Source organism: Xiphophorus maculatus, chromosome 12 (assembly GCF_002775205.1).
Source record: "Xiphophorus maculatus strain JP 163 A chromosome 12, X_maculatus-5.0-male, whole genome shotgun sequence".
NCBI classification, from domain to species: Eukaryota; Metazoa; Chordata; class Actinopteri; order Cyprinodontiformes; family Poeciliidae; genus Xiphophorus; species Xiphophorus maculatus.
Window position 1 is genome coordinate 4446984 of NC_036454.1, and position 15075 is coordinate 4462058.

The following is a 15075-nucleotide window of genomic DNA, read 5'->3' on the forward strand; positions in this document are numbered from 1 at the left end:
CGGATTACATGTATCTGGATTTCAATTGGTTCTATTGTGTATAACTTTTATTGTGGATGTACGCTTTAAATAACTGCATGTAATGTATAAATGTACATTAGCATGGCATATTAAGGCATACGAAAGGCGTACATGAGAGTGTAGACACAATATTGTTGATTTGGATGTTTAATACACAATTTCTGCTGTTTTCGGCAATTTGAAAATAACCGTTAGCATTGTTGGCTAGTTAGCAGTGCTGTTTTGTGCAGCAGTAAGCTGGTAACTTACTGGTAGTACTCACGACTCGCGTATGGTCGTTGCAAAAAAAGCGTAGATTTCTTTTAAACATTTTGTGGATATTTTTTTAAACTGCTAACGTATTGAAGATTTTTCTTAGCTTTCCCAGTAACATACATCCCATTTAAAAAAAAATGTAGCAAAGTTTGGCGCAATTTTTGAAATCTGACATTTTTAACGGCTAAAAACTATAAAACCCACTTTGTCTTTTTTCAAAGCACAAACACGAAGAGACACGTTTTTACATGGCCAGGCCTGTCACAACAGCAAATGTTGCTGAGCGATAAACAATAATATTGTTGTTTTGAGACCATTTTCAAGTAATATTATGGTAATGGCATAATAACGCAATAACACATTCTCAAAGATCATTCAACTTTAAATTATACTGAACATTTAACACTGGACTTGGAAAATGTTTTAAACATCCAAAATAAACAAAAACAAAATAAATTAATAAAGTCTCAACAAAATTGTCCTTCAAAAAAGAGCTAGTTGAGACCAAATCACCTGAATGAAGAGTTTTGTCATCCAGTTTTTGGTAGAAAGAAAAAAACCAATAAGTCATGCAAATAGAAATTATTGAGCTTGTTTTAATTTATCATGCGATTTATTGCGACTGCGACGCGTTTTTTTACACGGCCTCATTTTTGTCTGGGAACAGATAGGGAGCTTTTTGGTGACAACATGAAAACAGAAAATAGTTTCCGACAAAAATCATCTCTCGGATGTAACATCACATCTCATTAAGGACTGTGTGATTTCTGGCGGGCGCCACGGAGAGTCTCGTGCGTCAGCATCCTCGCTCTTCGTTCTGCTTCTCCTTGTAAAGCAGCTCTCCCCTGCCGCGATCTGATCGTTTCTGTCACTGAAGGAGTCCCCGTCTTGTACTTTGCTCGCTTATTTTACACTCCTCTTTCGTCTTTTCAGACAATTACCGGAACAGAGCTCTTCAAAACGGTGTGACATTTAATCACCGCAGACTCTCTGAGGAACCAGTCTGGCTGTCTGCAAGCCAACCTTTTTTGCTGCTGTAATTATGTTGTGTGCTGGGAAACCACAAAAGTGTTCAATCGCACAAACCTGAACAAAAGTGTCAGCATGGCGTTAAAGAGTGCTGCATTAATGGAGGTTAGTTTGCTCTTTTGACCTGTAACGTCATGATATTTTCCATCCTGACATCCAGAAAAGCCACGTTGTTGCTCAACAACATGGCGCAGCGATAAGGGACTTACGTATTTCCAGCCCAGGGTGGTTTTACAGTTTTCACAGTAGATATCAGCCACAGCATGTAAACCTGTGAGGAGAACCCGCTCCTCCGCTGGCCCGCAGCCCACATTCACCCTGAAAACAGGAAGAGAAAATTCAATTAAGGCATCTACTTTAGCAGAAAAATAAATATTTTGAAAAACTAATATTTCTAAAAGAATATTAATTATCTGTCTACTCCTCTGACGTTACATGTTATTAAAAACCCAACATTACAGGTTCTTTACGAAGGTTGGGTATTTCATTATTTATATAAAATGTTCCATTACCAATTCAAACCCAACATTTAGCACAAACATCGTTTTCCAGCACAACCAAACACAACCGTTGAACCAGAAGATCCGATAATCTCAGTGAGCTGAAATCTTAATATTTTCTCTGCAGTGTAGAAGGGGTAAATAATAATTATAAAAATAAAATAAAGTGAAGCTATTCCTCATGCAACATATGTAATTATATCTACAAAGAAATATGCTAAAACACCTACAATATCTATGTAAAAATAAAATTTGCACACCCTAACGTCTTATGAAAGGTTCTTAACGAGTTAATTGGAATAAATAAATCTCAAAGTCCAAGAAATTGTTTTTTTTCCCAAGCACTTTCAAGCTCTTTATATGCGTTTTCTGGGAAATAGATTTCTACTTTACTTTAAAAAAAGAAAACAGCTGATAAATCAGGGTTGCTAAGTAACGAGGCTGGGCTTCGCTAGGGTTGCTAGGTAACAGGCAGTGGTTTTTTTGGATTTCCAGATACCAAAAACCATAAACTTACTGCAAAAAACCAGCTGGGTGGTTTTCTTTAAGTGCTTGGGCTATTTTTAGAAGCAGTAGAAACCCGAATGGAAGTATAAAACGTGCAAAATGTATATTTTGCATAACACGCCCCCTTTAACTAAAGGCAGATCTACCATATTTCAGTTTATTTATATAGTTAGGATTACCAAAGTGGTATCAAGTTTAAATGAGAAAACTTTGCTGTTTAGACGAGGTACCAGTTGAATGCAACCAACTGAGAAATCTCTTGTTTAAACGAGAAAACGGTCCTGAATTTCTTTCCCAGCTCTGGCAGTTAAACACTTCTATAAAAACCAAGTTAAAGAAACTTTCCAACTCTCCTTCAACTTGGATCTACCAGCAAGGCTTTGAGACACTATTTCACTGAGATGAAACAACAAAAGACAAACAATATTTTATAGAATTAAGAGTAATTTATATATTTGGTGTGAACTTCAAAACCACCTTAACATTTTTCACGCTGTTCACATGTTGACTTTTAAAAGTGTGAGTGTTTGAATTGAGCTATTCGTCCCGTCAGGCCTCTGGAGTGCTTCTTTCATTCAATTCATTGCACCAGGTGAGAACAATGTAACTCAGAGTCTGCAGACACAAAGCTGTTGCATGGTGACACCTAAAAATGTCTTTGGCCTTTGGGGATCGACGTCTGTGTGTTTCATTAAGACTGAAGACCCAAACAGAAGTAAACCAAGTCATAAACCACTACAGGTTTTATTATTAGGTTTAAAAAGATGGATGATGTTTCTGCAGATTGGACAGAAAATCACCCGACAGAGAGCGCAGATAAATCTGGTATGTACACACAACTACAACAGCAATCCTACTCAGTCTTCAAAAGCCTGCTGCCAGCCCCAATAAAAAAAAAAAGATAAAGAAACCCTCAAGATTTCTGGAAATAATGTGGATTTTAAACTTAAATTGCATCATTTGTCCTCCAAATCTAACAAAGTTCAAACCACAGAACAAGTCTTCAAAAATTAACATCTCTGTTTGTGCCTTATGTTGGTTTCTTTGTTGCCGAGTGGCTTAGTTGGGATGCTTTCACACCAGCCGTTTAGTTTAATTTAAGTCAACTACAGTTCATTTGCCTAGAAAGTCCGGTTCATTTGGGGAAGTGAGAATGCAACCTGATCTGGGCAAAAAAGCAAACTCTGGTCCACCTAAAAACCAGGCAGTTGAAGTAAATGTTGGTGCGGTTCATATTCATATGTGAATGCTATGCGAACCGGAGACCGCTCCAAAAGCTGGACGTGGACTTCAGCGCAAGGCATTCTGGATAAATGCAACCAAAACAAACATGTGAGTCTAGGCTAGTGGGAGAAATGACCAGTTTCCTTTGACCAAAGACAAAAGAAAAGTCTGCTAAAATCTGAAGCCACTCCATTTTTGAAGAAGGAAGTTGTGCTCAGTGTCTTCTGAGGATTTTGTGTTGCCTCCTTTCATGATTCCTGGTACAGCATGAGGGTACAGGTTTTTCAAAGGATTTGGTTCGTTTGACAGTGCAGTGTGAAAGTGAACCGCAGCAACTGAACCAAACCTACTGGACTATCAGCTGTAAAAACACCTTTAGCTCCTCTTCTAAATAACAAATCGATTAGGGAATTCAAACAACCTAAACAACAAACTCAGCTCTAAATAAACCATTTGTGAGAGCAGTCAACTTTAACTAATCACGAATAAATCTGAAGATAAGTTTTTAAAGAATAAAGACAGATACTTACACTGAATTAAACAGGTAGGCTCTTCCTTGGCTGCCTTGAAATGACTGAAACAGAAAGAAAGAGAGGAAAGTTAGTTGACATTAAGGAGCTGAGCGCAGGAATGCCAGCAGATGATGCCCCGGGGTACGTTTTGCTCCTGCTGTGCATACTTGTTCCTCCACCTTGTCAAGGTTTCCACACAGAAGGCTGGCAGCAGATAAGAAATAAAACGAAGCTCAGAAATGCTGCAGGACGAGCAGGAACACATCAGAGAGCAAGCTTGGCAGTTTTTATAACACCCGATCTTTGTTTATTGGGAACTTGTTGTACAAGCTGTTACATGAGAGCAGAAAAACACATGCGATCTTTAAAATTCGACTAATTGTATCAGAAGACGCACTTCTGTAAGAGGATGGTACAAGCAGAGCATTCGGGAGCTGTGAGGAAACAGCTGGAAGTGTGTTTTGAATGAGGTTGCTTGGCAAGAACCCATTTAAAAAACCTAATAATAAAAAAGTCACATTTCACTTTAGCAAATTTAACATCTAAAGCTTTAGAGCGAGAAAGCTGCAAAGTAGATTTATCATTAGCAAACTGTTCTCAAGGTTTAATGGGAGTTTTCTCTGACTGTATGCTACAAAGCTTAATGCAAAGACGCCCCTCCCACACATATTGCTAACTGGTTGACAACACTTCTTTGTCTCACTGCCCCCCAAAAAACAACTGAAAATATCTATTTCTTTTCTTTTTTTATATATAAATTCACCAATCAGTGCATACAAGACTAACTTATTTTGATTTTCAAACTAACCAATTAGATAAGAGCAAAACAAAAACGGAGATTCTCATTGAAATTAATATGTTTAAAACAAAAACAGAACATTAAGCGAGTGGTGTCACAACTAGGCCTGTAGCACCAACTCAATTAATCGCATGACAAATTCAAACAAACTCACTAATTTCCATTTGGATGGTTTATTGTTTTTTTTCTGCCTTTTTACAAAAAACTGGATGACAAAAGTCTGGTGCTTTGTTCTCAACTAGCTCCTTTTGCTTACAAAATAATTCATTTTTCTTGTAGTTTCAGTTGTTTTATATATTTATTTGGGACATTTAAAATGACTTCCAGTTCCAGTGTTAAATTTCCTTTAAAAATTACGGTTTATTGATCTTTGAGAGTGTTTCTTGCATTATTATTGTGCCATTATATTACTTGAAAATGAGCTCAAAACAATATTATCATTTACTGCAAGAAATTCTGTTACAATTTATAAAATTCTTATTTTGACTGCAAGATAAAGGAGCTTGTTTTGTTTTAAGTAAATAATTCCTTAATATTGGTGAAAAAGTGATTTTACTAGGAACAAAATTCTTAAAAAATGTTCATATCTTGCTGAGAAGTAAACTAGTTTTGTCTTATTTCATTTCTAACTAAGATATTTGCACTAGAAATTAGACATAAAATTACCTTGTGAAACTTGGTGTTTTTGCAGTGCAGGTGTGATTAGTTATACTCAGCTTTAATAAAAATTTTAAATATAATTTTCTGAAACATTATCTTTGGGAGAAAAAAAGCAAAAACAAGAAATATTTTTTGCAGCATTTATTCTGGATTTACAGGGAAATAATTTGTTGTTTTCTCCTTTTTTCTCTGCACTGCAGGTGTTAATGTCCTACCTGTCACATCCTAGAGTTCAGTGTTTGTGTTTTTAAGTGTAATCTGCCCAGACGCAGGCAGTTCAGAGCACCAAGGCGCGACCTTTCCGCAGCATGGGGGAACTGGGTCAGTCCCTGCGGAGTCGACAACAAGACTTCAACAGCGTTTAGGCCAGAGCGGGTTGGGGGTTAGTCCATGTGACAAGAGCTGGGTGTCGTATCTGTTTTTCAGAAGGGTTCACACATCAACCCAACCATGGGCAAAAAGAGACCGCTCCGTCTCAAGCTCCCCTTATCTGTTTCCCATTTTCTATTTTAAATTTGCTGGCATTTCCTCCCCCTCTGCTGGAACCGGAGCACACTCTGTGGCCCTTAAAATGATTCAGTTCGGCCTCTGACTTCAAGTTCAAAGAAAGGTAAAAATTTGGTCAGCACAACCGGAAAAAATACAAAGTTCTCATGTCACACTTCCATAAACTTTGTAACTGACAGCCATCTTGGTGATCTGTTGCTATGGAGTTGCTATGACAACAACAAACCAGCCACAAGCTAAGAAGTCTAACTTATAAACAATATAAACATTACAACTATTACTCGATTACAATTCTTGAGTAATCTACCCACCTCTGTGTAACACTAAGATAAATATTAGTGATATTTACTGCAGTACTTACTGCCGAACTAGCAAAATTATCTTAGCTAATGTAGCTCTTATCTGTTAGCTAAAAGGGACATGTAGCATAAATGTTTGTTACTACATGTACTCACTCTGCTAGTCACCAGAACATTGTTATTCACATGAAGAGTTTGGACGTACTTTACAAGTCTGATAAGGCTGAAAAAAGTATTATCATATAAGGGTTTCATATCGGTCGATATCGAAATTATTAATTTATTTTTTTGTTTTAAATATCTAAAATAATGCCAAAATGGTGGTGTGACCTTTCCGGTTGATCCACAGTTTTCACTTCACAACGTTTTCATTTTTAAGCAGTTATGAGGCACTGTGGCGAAACGTAAAACTGCTGCTGCGCAAAATTTCTTGTTACTCAGCGGGTTGTTGCTAGGTAACCAAAGAATGACTGAGCTAGTTAGTTGATGCCCTAACTCACTCACTCACCCTGGATTGAGCTTTGACTGGTTTTAAACCTCATTAACTGGAATTTAGCATCTTAAATTAACATTTTTATCACAATAAATGATAAACGATACACCATTAGACTGCAGGAAAACACGGTCCTGAGAAAATCTGCTCCAAAACACAATCACACATTGGTATTTAGAGGTAAAATCTGTCTTCAGACGGTGTAATTATATAAATTAAAAGCAGTTCTTTTGAAAGAAAACCTGAGCCAAAGCTATTAAGGAACCTGCTGAGGTTGATTTTTACCATCTGTCTCAACAGATGTCGGCTGCAGTAAGCGAGGGTTCATCTTCTTCTGTAAGTTAAACCCCGAGGCTTTGATTTAATTCAGTTTAAGAGATGGCTTTCAAAGATTTGCACGTCTGTAATTTCACATTACATGAAGTAAAGCGTCTCTATTTACAGGAACTATGAGGCGATACATTAACAAAATCACGTTGAGTAATAAACGTTATTACTACAAATTGATGGAAAAGCTGCTTGAAGATAACTTTGAATCAAACCTTTATTGTCAATACAAACAACCTACATAGCAAAATTAGTCATTCATTGTGATCACATGGCGCAATGAAAAATACAATTTTTGCCCCATACAATTTAATGTTTGTAATATCAATAAAAGCACCATGTATATCAACACAATTATTTTATGACAACATTCTAATTTCAAACACAACAGTAAATACATATTGAAGAATCTGTTCTCCATCTCCGATGTCCGCCGTTCATTATGGCAGCTGTTCGGTAGGATTCCCCTCTGTGCTTACTTCACCGCACTTAAATATGGAAAATAAACAGAGGTGAATAAATAAACCTATACATCAGTATCAATCTCCTTTGTCAAAAATGCTATTTCAACCTGAACAATGAGGAACATCTGGAATCAATCTCACCGTTAGCCTTCGGGTCATGGCTAACAGTTAAGTCACCTTTAATACTAAATCGTTTTCATACTAATAGTTAAAAAGGACATTTTAAAAACTATAGATGCAACAGCAGCCAAACATTGTCAGTGAATAAATTTAGTTTGTAGAAAAATTGAAATGAATAATTTATCTGGACTAAAAAATGAAAAAACCCCAAAGAAGCCATGAAAAACTTACGGTTTGAGTTCAGTTCCACGTTCAACCGGATGCTAAACAAGCCATCGGCTCGTGAGTCCGTTACTATGGAGACCAGGACCCGACAGTCAGGCTCTTGAATATCTACATCCATGATACATGGGTGGTCATGTCCATTGAAAATATTAAATTCTTTTATTTAGACATTAAAATTAAATTATTAAGGACTAAAATAACAACAAAACCATGTTTACATTCAATAATCATATATATTTTGCCTGATTTTGTTATTTTTTGTTACTTAAATTAATTATTGTCATTTTCATCCTTAAAATACCAAAATTTCCACATAACTTTATAATTTGGTCCTTCTGATGATGTAATTTTTAAATATTAAATGAATGATAATTTGATCAGTTACTCAGTACTTGAGTAGATTGTTTACCAAATACTGTTTTACTCTTACTCGAGTAATTTTTTTATGGCTACTTTTATTTTTACTTGAGTAAAAATATGTTGAAGTACCACTACTCTTTCTTGAGTAAAAAGTTTGGACATGCTACCCACCTCTATGTTCAAAACCTCCAGACTATTCCTAAAAACAATGAATGGCTTCACTTAAGTGCTTAATGTGAAATTTTTGTTTGATTTGATTTCTTTCCCCTCCAGTTTGCTAACTGGTGTATTGCTTCATTTCGAGAGTAATTAGAGACCAAGATAGCAATGAAATTACATTATAATTAATGTACTTTCAAATATTTAGTGGTTAAATGCTTCCTATCTCCCTGATAACCAAAGGCAAACCAGGCTAAAAGTTTTGTTTAATTAAGACATTAACATTAGAGAGAAACGCAGCAGAGCTATATTGATGCTTTGGGTCACGGTCAATGTCTTGGAAAACTTCCCGGAGAGGCGGGAGCCTCGGATGGAGCTGCATCCATTATTGGGGAGAAATGAAGAGTGTGATCATCCCACAAATGGGCTTCCATCAGTTAGACGACGTGGGCCGAAGCCAAGGTGCCGAATAAAAACAGGCAGCCAGCTCGTCAGTATTCAGACCGCATCGCCCCGATCCAGAACCACGTTCGCACTGCGGGCCTTCACGCTCTGCTGACAAACCGCTTCTCCGGTTTCACAACGAGGCTCGGATCTGCTGCGACAGATCTGATTTTCTGTTTTCAGAAAGTCTACATGCCAAAGTTCTAGCTTAAAATGGAAAAAAACAAAGAAACTGATTACGTTTTGTCTCGTTATACTTCATGTAAATGGAGCTGTGTTTACCACATACTGTCCTATGGAAGCTGTTGGCACAGTGGGGGTGCTAATAACGTCGAGATGACAGATGCATCCTGGGTTACCCGATCACTAGAAGACATAATTAAACACAGGTCTAAACATAAAAGGCTACCTCAATATGAATCTGTCATCCGTAGCAGCAAACCGATACCAGAACCCTAAGAGATTCTCACAGCATGATTAAAAAAGTAGAAATAAAAGTACTTACAACTAAGTTTCCACCTTCCTAAAATAATGACCTAGTTGATTTTTTCCAGAAGTATTTTTTTTATTAAATCATCATCTAGCAATAAAAAGGAATTTTTTTTTTGTTGCTAAATTATTTTTTACAAAAAACGACTCATTATTTTTAGGGAGGTGGCGATTTTCTAACAGCTGCTAAAATAAAGATCTTGATTAAAACACAAAATATTACCAAGTATTTTTGGTCTACAGCAAATATATTAGTGCACTTGAAATAAATCAAAACTAACTTACAAGTAACTTTTTTTAACAAGAAATAGGAGCTTGTTTCAGTCAATAATTCCTTAATATAGATGAAAATTTCTTGTCCTACTGGCAGATTATTTCACTTATAGCAATACAGTTTTTAAATGGTAACAAATTTTACTCAACCATAAATTGTCCCAGGACTTATTGTGATAAAAAATAATATCTATGTGAGACAATTTTCATGTAATATAATAGTAATGACATAATAATAATTATACAAATTTGAATTATTGAGCTCATTTTTAATTTATCCTGTGATAAACTGAGTTTTACTGTGACAGTAACTATAGCAGTCATAATATATATATTTTTTATTAAACTATATAAAATTTGTAAGTACTTGTCCTGCAGAATAGCTTGACTTTTTGCTGTTCTGCTTTTCATATCATGAACCTGGATATAGAAAAAGCTGATTTTAGCTGGAGAATATTAATTAGACTGCAGTCCACTGGCCTTCAATACCAGAATACTGCAAGATTTATTTATTCTCATAAAACATGCATAAAGTGAAGTAGTGCAAAATTTCACATCCTTTTTTTTATTCATATTTTGAACGTAAATAAAGCTGCTAATTTCCGACCCGGTCAGTAAAAATTCTTCATGTTTTTCTGATATTGAAATATTTTAAAATTAATAATAAGAACCAAACATGGAGAGGCAGCATTCAGCTTCTATGTGCCACAAATCTGAACAAACTTCCAGAAAACTGCAAGTCAGCTGAAACACTGAGTGCTTTTAAATATAAACCCACCTGGTTAGAGTTGCGTCTGAAACATGTTAAATGGAAAATTGACCAAAATATTTGACCTGATTTTGATGATTTTGACGATTATCAAAATCGTTTGTTACTGGTTTCTCAATTTTTGGCCTCCTATCTTCTTATTTTTGTGTTTTTAAGATGTAAAGTAATTTGAACTACCTTGTTGATGAAATGTGTCATACCAATAAACTTGATTGATTATTAAAAAAAATAAAATAAAATCATAAGTTTAGGATTACGTCTTGATATTTTTTAAAAAGCGAAACGATCATTTCGTAACCTTTCATCTCCTCTAAAGGTTTAACAGAGAAGAAACAACATTTAAGTGGTTTGTGAAAGATCTTTACAATTAAACTAAAATGCCATGTTTTCCATATTTAGTTAAACAGCCGAGTGCAGGAGGGGCTGTGTGACCAGGCCTGACCCAGGCGCTCAGGTTAATCCTCTCCTTTGGGACGCTCCATCTGCATCTTTGATTGAGAGTTGGCAACCCTGGAGGTTCCAGTACATAACCTCATTGAGAGGAAACCAGTTTCTACAAATCATGCACTCAAACTATAGACAAATCAGTCAGTAAATTCAAAGATACTCCACCTATTTCTTGTACCGTCAGCAGGAATGTCTGACAAACACTTTAAAAGTGTATAAAAACGTATTCCTGCAGGAACGGTGGCTTCAAGTCAAACAAGGGGACGGTCACTTGGCAGCCTGCAGTGGAAAACGCCAGACAGCGGTGTCATCTTCTCTTAAGTAACATAATCAGCTTAGAAGGGTTGATGCAAAGCACTGAAGATGCTGCTTAGGGCAGTGAACTCACTTCCAGGTTTGCCAGTAAGTTTTGACAGAGATGACAGTCTCTGTCAATGTTGATAGTTCACAAACTATCACCATTCAATCTTCCCAGGCGGCCATGTTTGTTTACTGTAACTCCTAAACATTTAAGTTAAAAATTGCTTTGAAATATTGCTGCATTTACATTATGAATGCAGCTTTTCTAAAATTAGTGCTTCCTTGTTCTACACAACAGTAAATTAGTGAAGACGTCATAATTATAAGAAAGTTTTAGTGCGCCAGACACATTTTTATATATTTTGTTTTTACCATTTAAAAGAAAGATTTGCTGGGAATAAAGCTGCATGAATGAACAATTGTGGTATTATTTATTGTTAATGTGAAAAATGTCTTATCGTTAAAAGAATTTTGATTTGTTGTGGCGTTGATAAATCTCAATTAATCATATCTGAAAACCCGGAAAAACTTTACGTATTGTCAGGATTTTATATTTTCTCCACTGTTGGTTCAATGAAATCGTGAAAAATGTCAATAATTTCCTAAATATGATTAAATACAGTTCTGCGTACAGTTCGTTACAGTTTTATGTTTTCAGGCTTGATGTTTATTTTGTGATTATTAAAAAGTAATCGCTGGGGCGTGCCGTGGTGGCGGATCAGATAGCACGACCCACGTTTGGAGGCCTTGAGTTCTCGACGCGGCCGTCGCGGGTTCGACTCCCGGACCCGGCGACATTTGCCGCATGTGTTTCCCCCTTTCCTGTCAGCCTACTTTCAAAAAATAAGGGACACTAGAGCCCACAAAAAAGACCCCCTGGCAGGATACAAAAAAAAAAGTAATCGCTGCTGTAGCTAATTTAGCACAGGTGTTTGATTTAAACATCTGCTCCACTTTTGATCTGTCAAAGAGTTGGTGCGGATTTTTACTGAACCAAAGAACAAAATTCTGCAGCACATCTTCATGTTAAGGTTGTCAAAGTCAAGCTAGCATAACTGCACTACTTCAGTTATGCTTTTTTAAACTCAAACATTGTTATCCAGTTGTCTCAGGTTTTGAAAATCAGTCAAGAATTTTTAATTTTGCTGTGTAAGTCAGGCTTAATGTGAACTTTCGGCCCCCTGCTTCTCAGGATAAGCTGCTGTAATAATACAAATGTTTTCTCCTCTTTTATTGCTTTTGATTAAGATTGTTAGAAAAGTTATGTGGGCATCTACTTTTTTATTTTCCAAAATCAAGCTGGGAAAATTGAAGGCAATGTAAGCAAAAAAGCCTCAAGTAATCAAACTTATGTTTGTAACGAAGTCCTCCACTGGTTTTTGTATAATTAATGAAAATGAAACAGTTGAGAACATGTTCCAGCACTTCTAGGCCATATATCAATGATGCCTGCTTTATTTAACTTAGTTTAACAAAACTTTTCCTAATATTTCTGTCACAAATGCAGCCAAATGTTTATTAATGTGTTTTAGTTATGAAGTTACTGCTTCGTGCAACAAGTTGCACAGACACTTAAAGCAGGAAGATTCAGAAATGCAAATTAATTTTTGGTTTCAAGTTGTTAAATTTATTAAAGCTGAATTTAATGCACATATTTAAGTGTGAGGAAGTTATTTTTATAGTAGTTGATCTTTTTAGCTTGCCCTTTTTCTTGTTATTCTGTAGATTTTTTCTGCAACACACTGACAGTTTGAGACCGACAGGAGAAAGACAGACTGTCCGAGGAAGAGCTCTTCGTGAAATCCAATTATTACTAAAGTGGATAGTTTAGACTAATGAGGTCATTCGTCAACAGTCACTTTAGCCCGGTAAACAAGACAACACAGTCAATAGTTCACTCTTCACTTCACTGATTTCTTACAAGTGATCCGGATGAGCTCGCTTATCCTTTCACATCGAGGTCAGAGGTGAAATCAGGGACTCAACCTGACAGCGTACAGCATAGCAAAGGAGTCAATTTCCGCCAAAAAACTCAGAAATTTGCAAGAGGAATTTTGAGATTAATTTGAGAAATTTTCTAGAAAAAAATTTGGAAAATTTCTGAGTTTCGAAAATCCCAAAATTTTCTACTTTAACATTTTTTTTAAAATATGGAAAAAAAAATTCTTCTGAAACTCAAATTACAAAAGTCAAACGTTTGACTTTTGATGCTCAGAACATTTTTAAAAAGTAGAAATTTTTCAACTTGACACTCAAAACTTTCCACTTCTTTTTTTCACAGAACATTTTTGAGATTGATCTCAAAACTTTGTTGGCAGAAATTTACTTTATATTTGTTATAAATCTGCAGAAAATTTAAGCAGTGCCATTTGAGATACTACTCAAAAATCTGACATCCATTTTTCTTTTGTTAGTTTGAATTTACTGGTGTATAATGGAAAGAAAAACCTTCTGTATTATGCAACAGCTACGCAGAGTCATGGGTTACTATGGTGATTCCCGCCTTTTCTGCTGTTCCTGGGCGTACGTGGAGAAAGGGGGAGCCGTAACAACGGTTTTATTTTTTATTAATAAAGGACATGTAACAGATTAAAGTTAAAATGGCTGTGAAATACATGTCAGTTGTGCAGACCAGTTTGCCGTCTAGTTGCACAGGCAGCATTCCAATCCAGTTTATTTACTAGTTTTAACCATACCAGTGCCACTGGTGTTACTGGTTTCCTAGCATTCCTGCTAAGGTGATGAACCACGACAAACAACGCGGTGCTACTGTAAGAAACTGGAAAGACACAAATAACATGTTCTTATAGTTCAGATTCACAAATGTGTATATAAATATATGTAAATATAAATATATATATATTGTTTTCTATATACAAGTACATAGAAAACAAAACTGAGCATAAAATACTGTGTAATATGGGCAAAATTACAACATAAAACACAGTGCAGTTGTCAAAAATAGCACACTGCGGTGCGAGGAATGGGCAACTGAGTACGATTTTTAAAAAAATTTAATTAAATTAAAAACAACACGTGGAGTTTTTTTTCCTTTAGAGTCTCAAACAGCTAAACTTCCTTTGGCAGATGACATGAAGAGGAAACTAAACAAAATAATCACAACTGCCGCATTTTACTCTAACATTTTTCTTTGCATGTTCTTGATTTAAACAACAATTCATATATCAGAAATGCCTTTCTTCCTTTTTGAAGCCCAGTCTTGTACAGCTACATAATTTAGTTGAGATTTGCTGCAGCAACAATTTAATTTACCCTGAGGGGATCCAATAAATCTGTCCCTGCATAAAGCACCCTGCTGCAGCCCTGCCTCGGCTTATAGAGCAACAATAAATCCACGTACATCTGAACCTGGACAGGTTAATTGAGGCGTTGATAAACATGGATGGTCTCTTGCTTTGGGCCAAACACACATCACACTTATGACAAACAACAGACTTTAGAGATTAAGGGTGCATTCACACCAGCCTTGTTTAAAAAGAGATTTTTTAACTCAGTGAGATTCTGTTCCTGGTTCAGTAAAGGTTACAAACAATCAAACTCTAGTTTGTGTTGAAAATCTGGTTTGTTTGGGGAGTGAATGTGTGAACATGCAATCGAACGTAGAGCAAAAAGTGAACAGTAGCTGCATTTACATTACAAATCTATGCAAAACTTTGTTGATATTCTGCTAATTTCGAAACCCCACCGCAATTTCTCAATTGCGGTATTTCTATTAAATAAGAAAAACAATTAAAGTCAATTAAAGATAATACGTTTGTTCATGCGCTAAGTCATTGAAAAAAACATGCAGCGCCATCATCCTACAACCACTTCCTGTTCGTCTTCTTCGTCTTTTCCGCCAGTAGTAACATCCTGCTGTTGATCACATTAC

At 36.0% G+C, this 15075-nt stretch overlaps 1 protein-coding gene and 1 long non-coding RNA gene across 4 annotated transcripts in view; both read right to left on the reverse strand.

Moving 5' to 3' along the window:
- The window catches only part of ypel1 (yippee like 1), a 32384-nt gene that overhangs the window by 2554 nt on the left and 14755 nt on the right, over positions 1 to 15075 (reverse strand). For all 3 annotated transcript variants that reach the window (XM_005813354.2, XM_023343592.1, XM_023343591.1), the window contains exons 3-4: positions 4067 to 4110; positions 1515 to 1623 (exon numbers count right to left, since the gene is read on the reverse strand). In XM_005813354.2, the coding sequence (XP_005813411.1) occupies positions 1515 to 1623; positions 4067 to 4110 (153 nt within the window). The remainder of the gene's footprint in view (positions 1 to 1514; positions 1624 to 4066; positions 4111 to 15075) is intronic.
- On the reverse strand, positions 7333 to 8228 carry LOC111610303. The gene is made up of 2 exons (XR_002753577.1): positions 7949 to 8228; positions 7333 to 7621 (listed from the first exon to the last, which is right to left on the reverse strand). It is a non-coding gene; the product is annotated as an uncharacterized LOC111610303 (long non-coding RNA).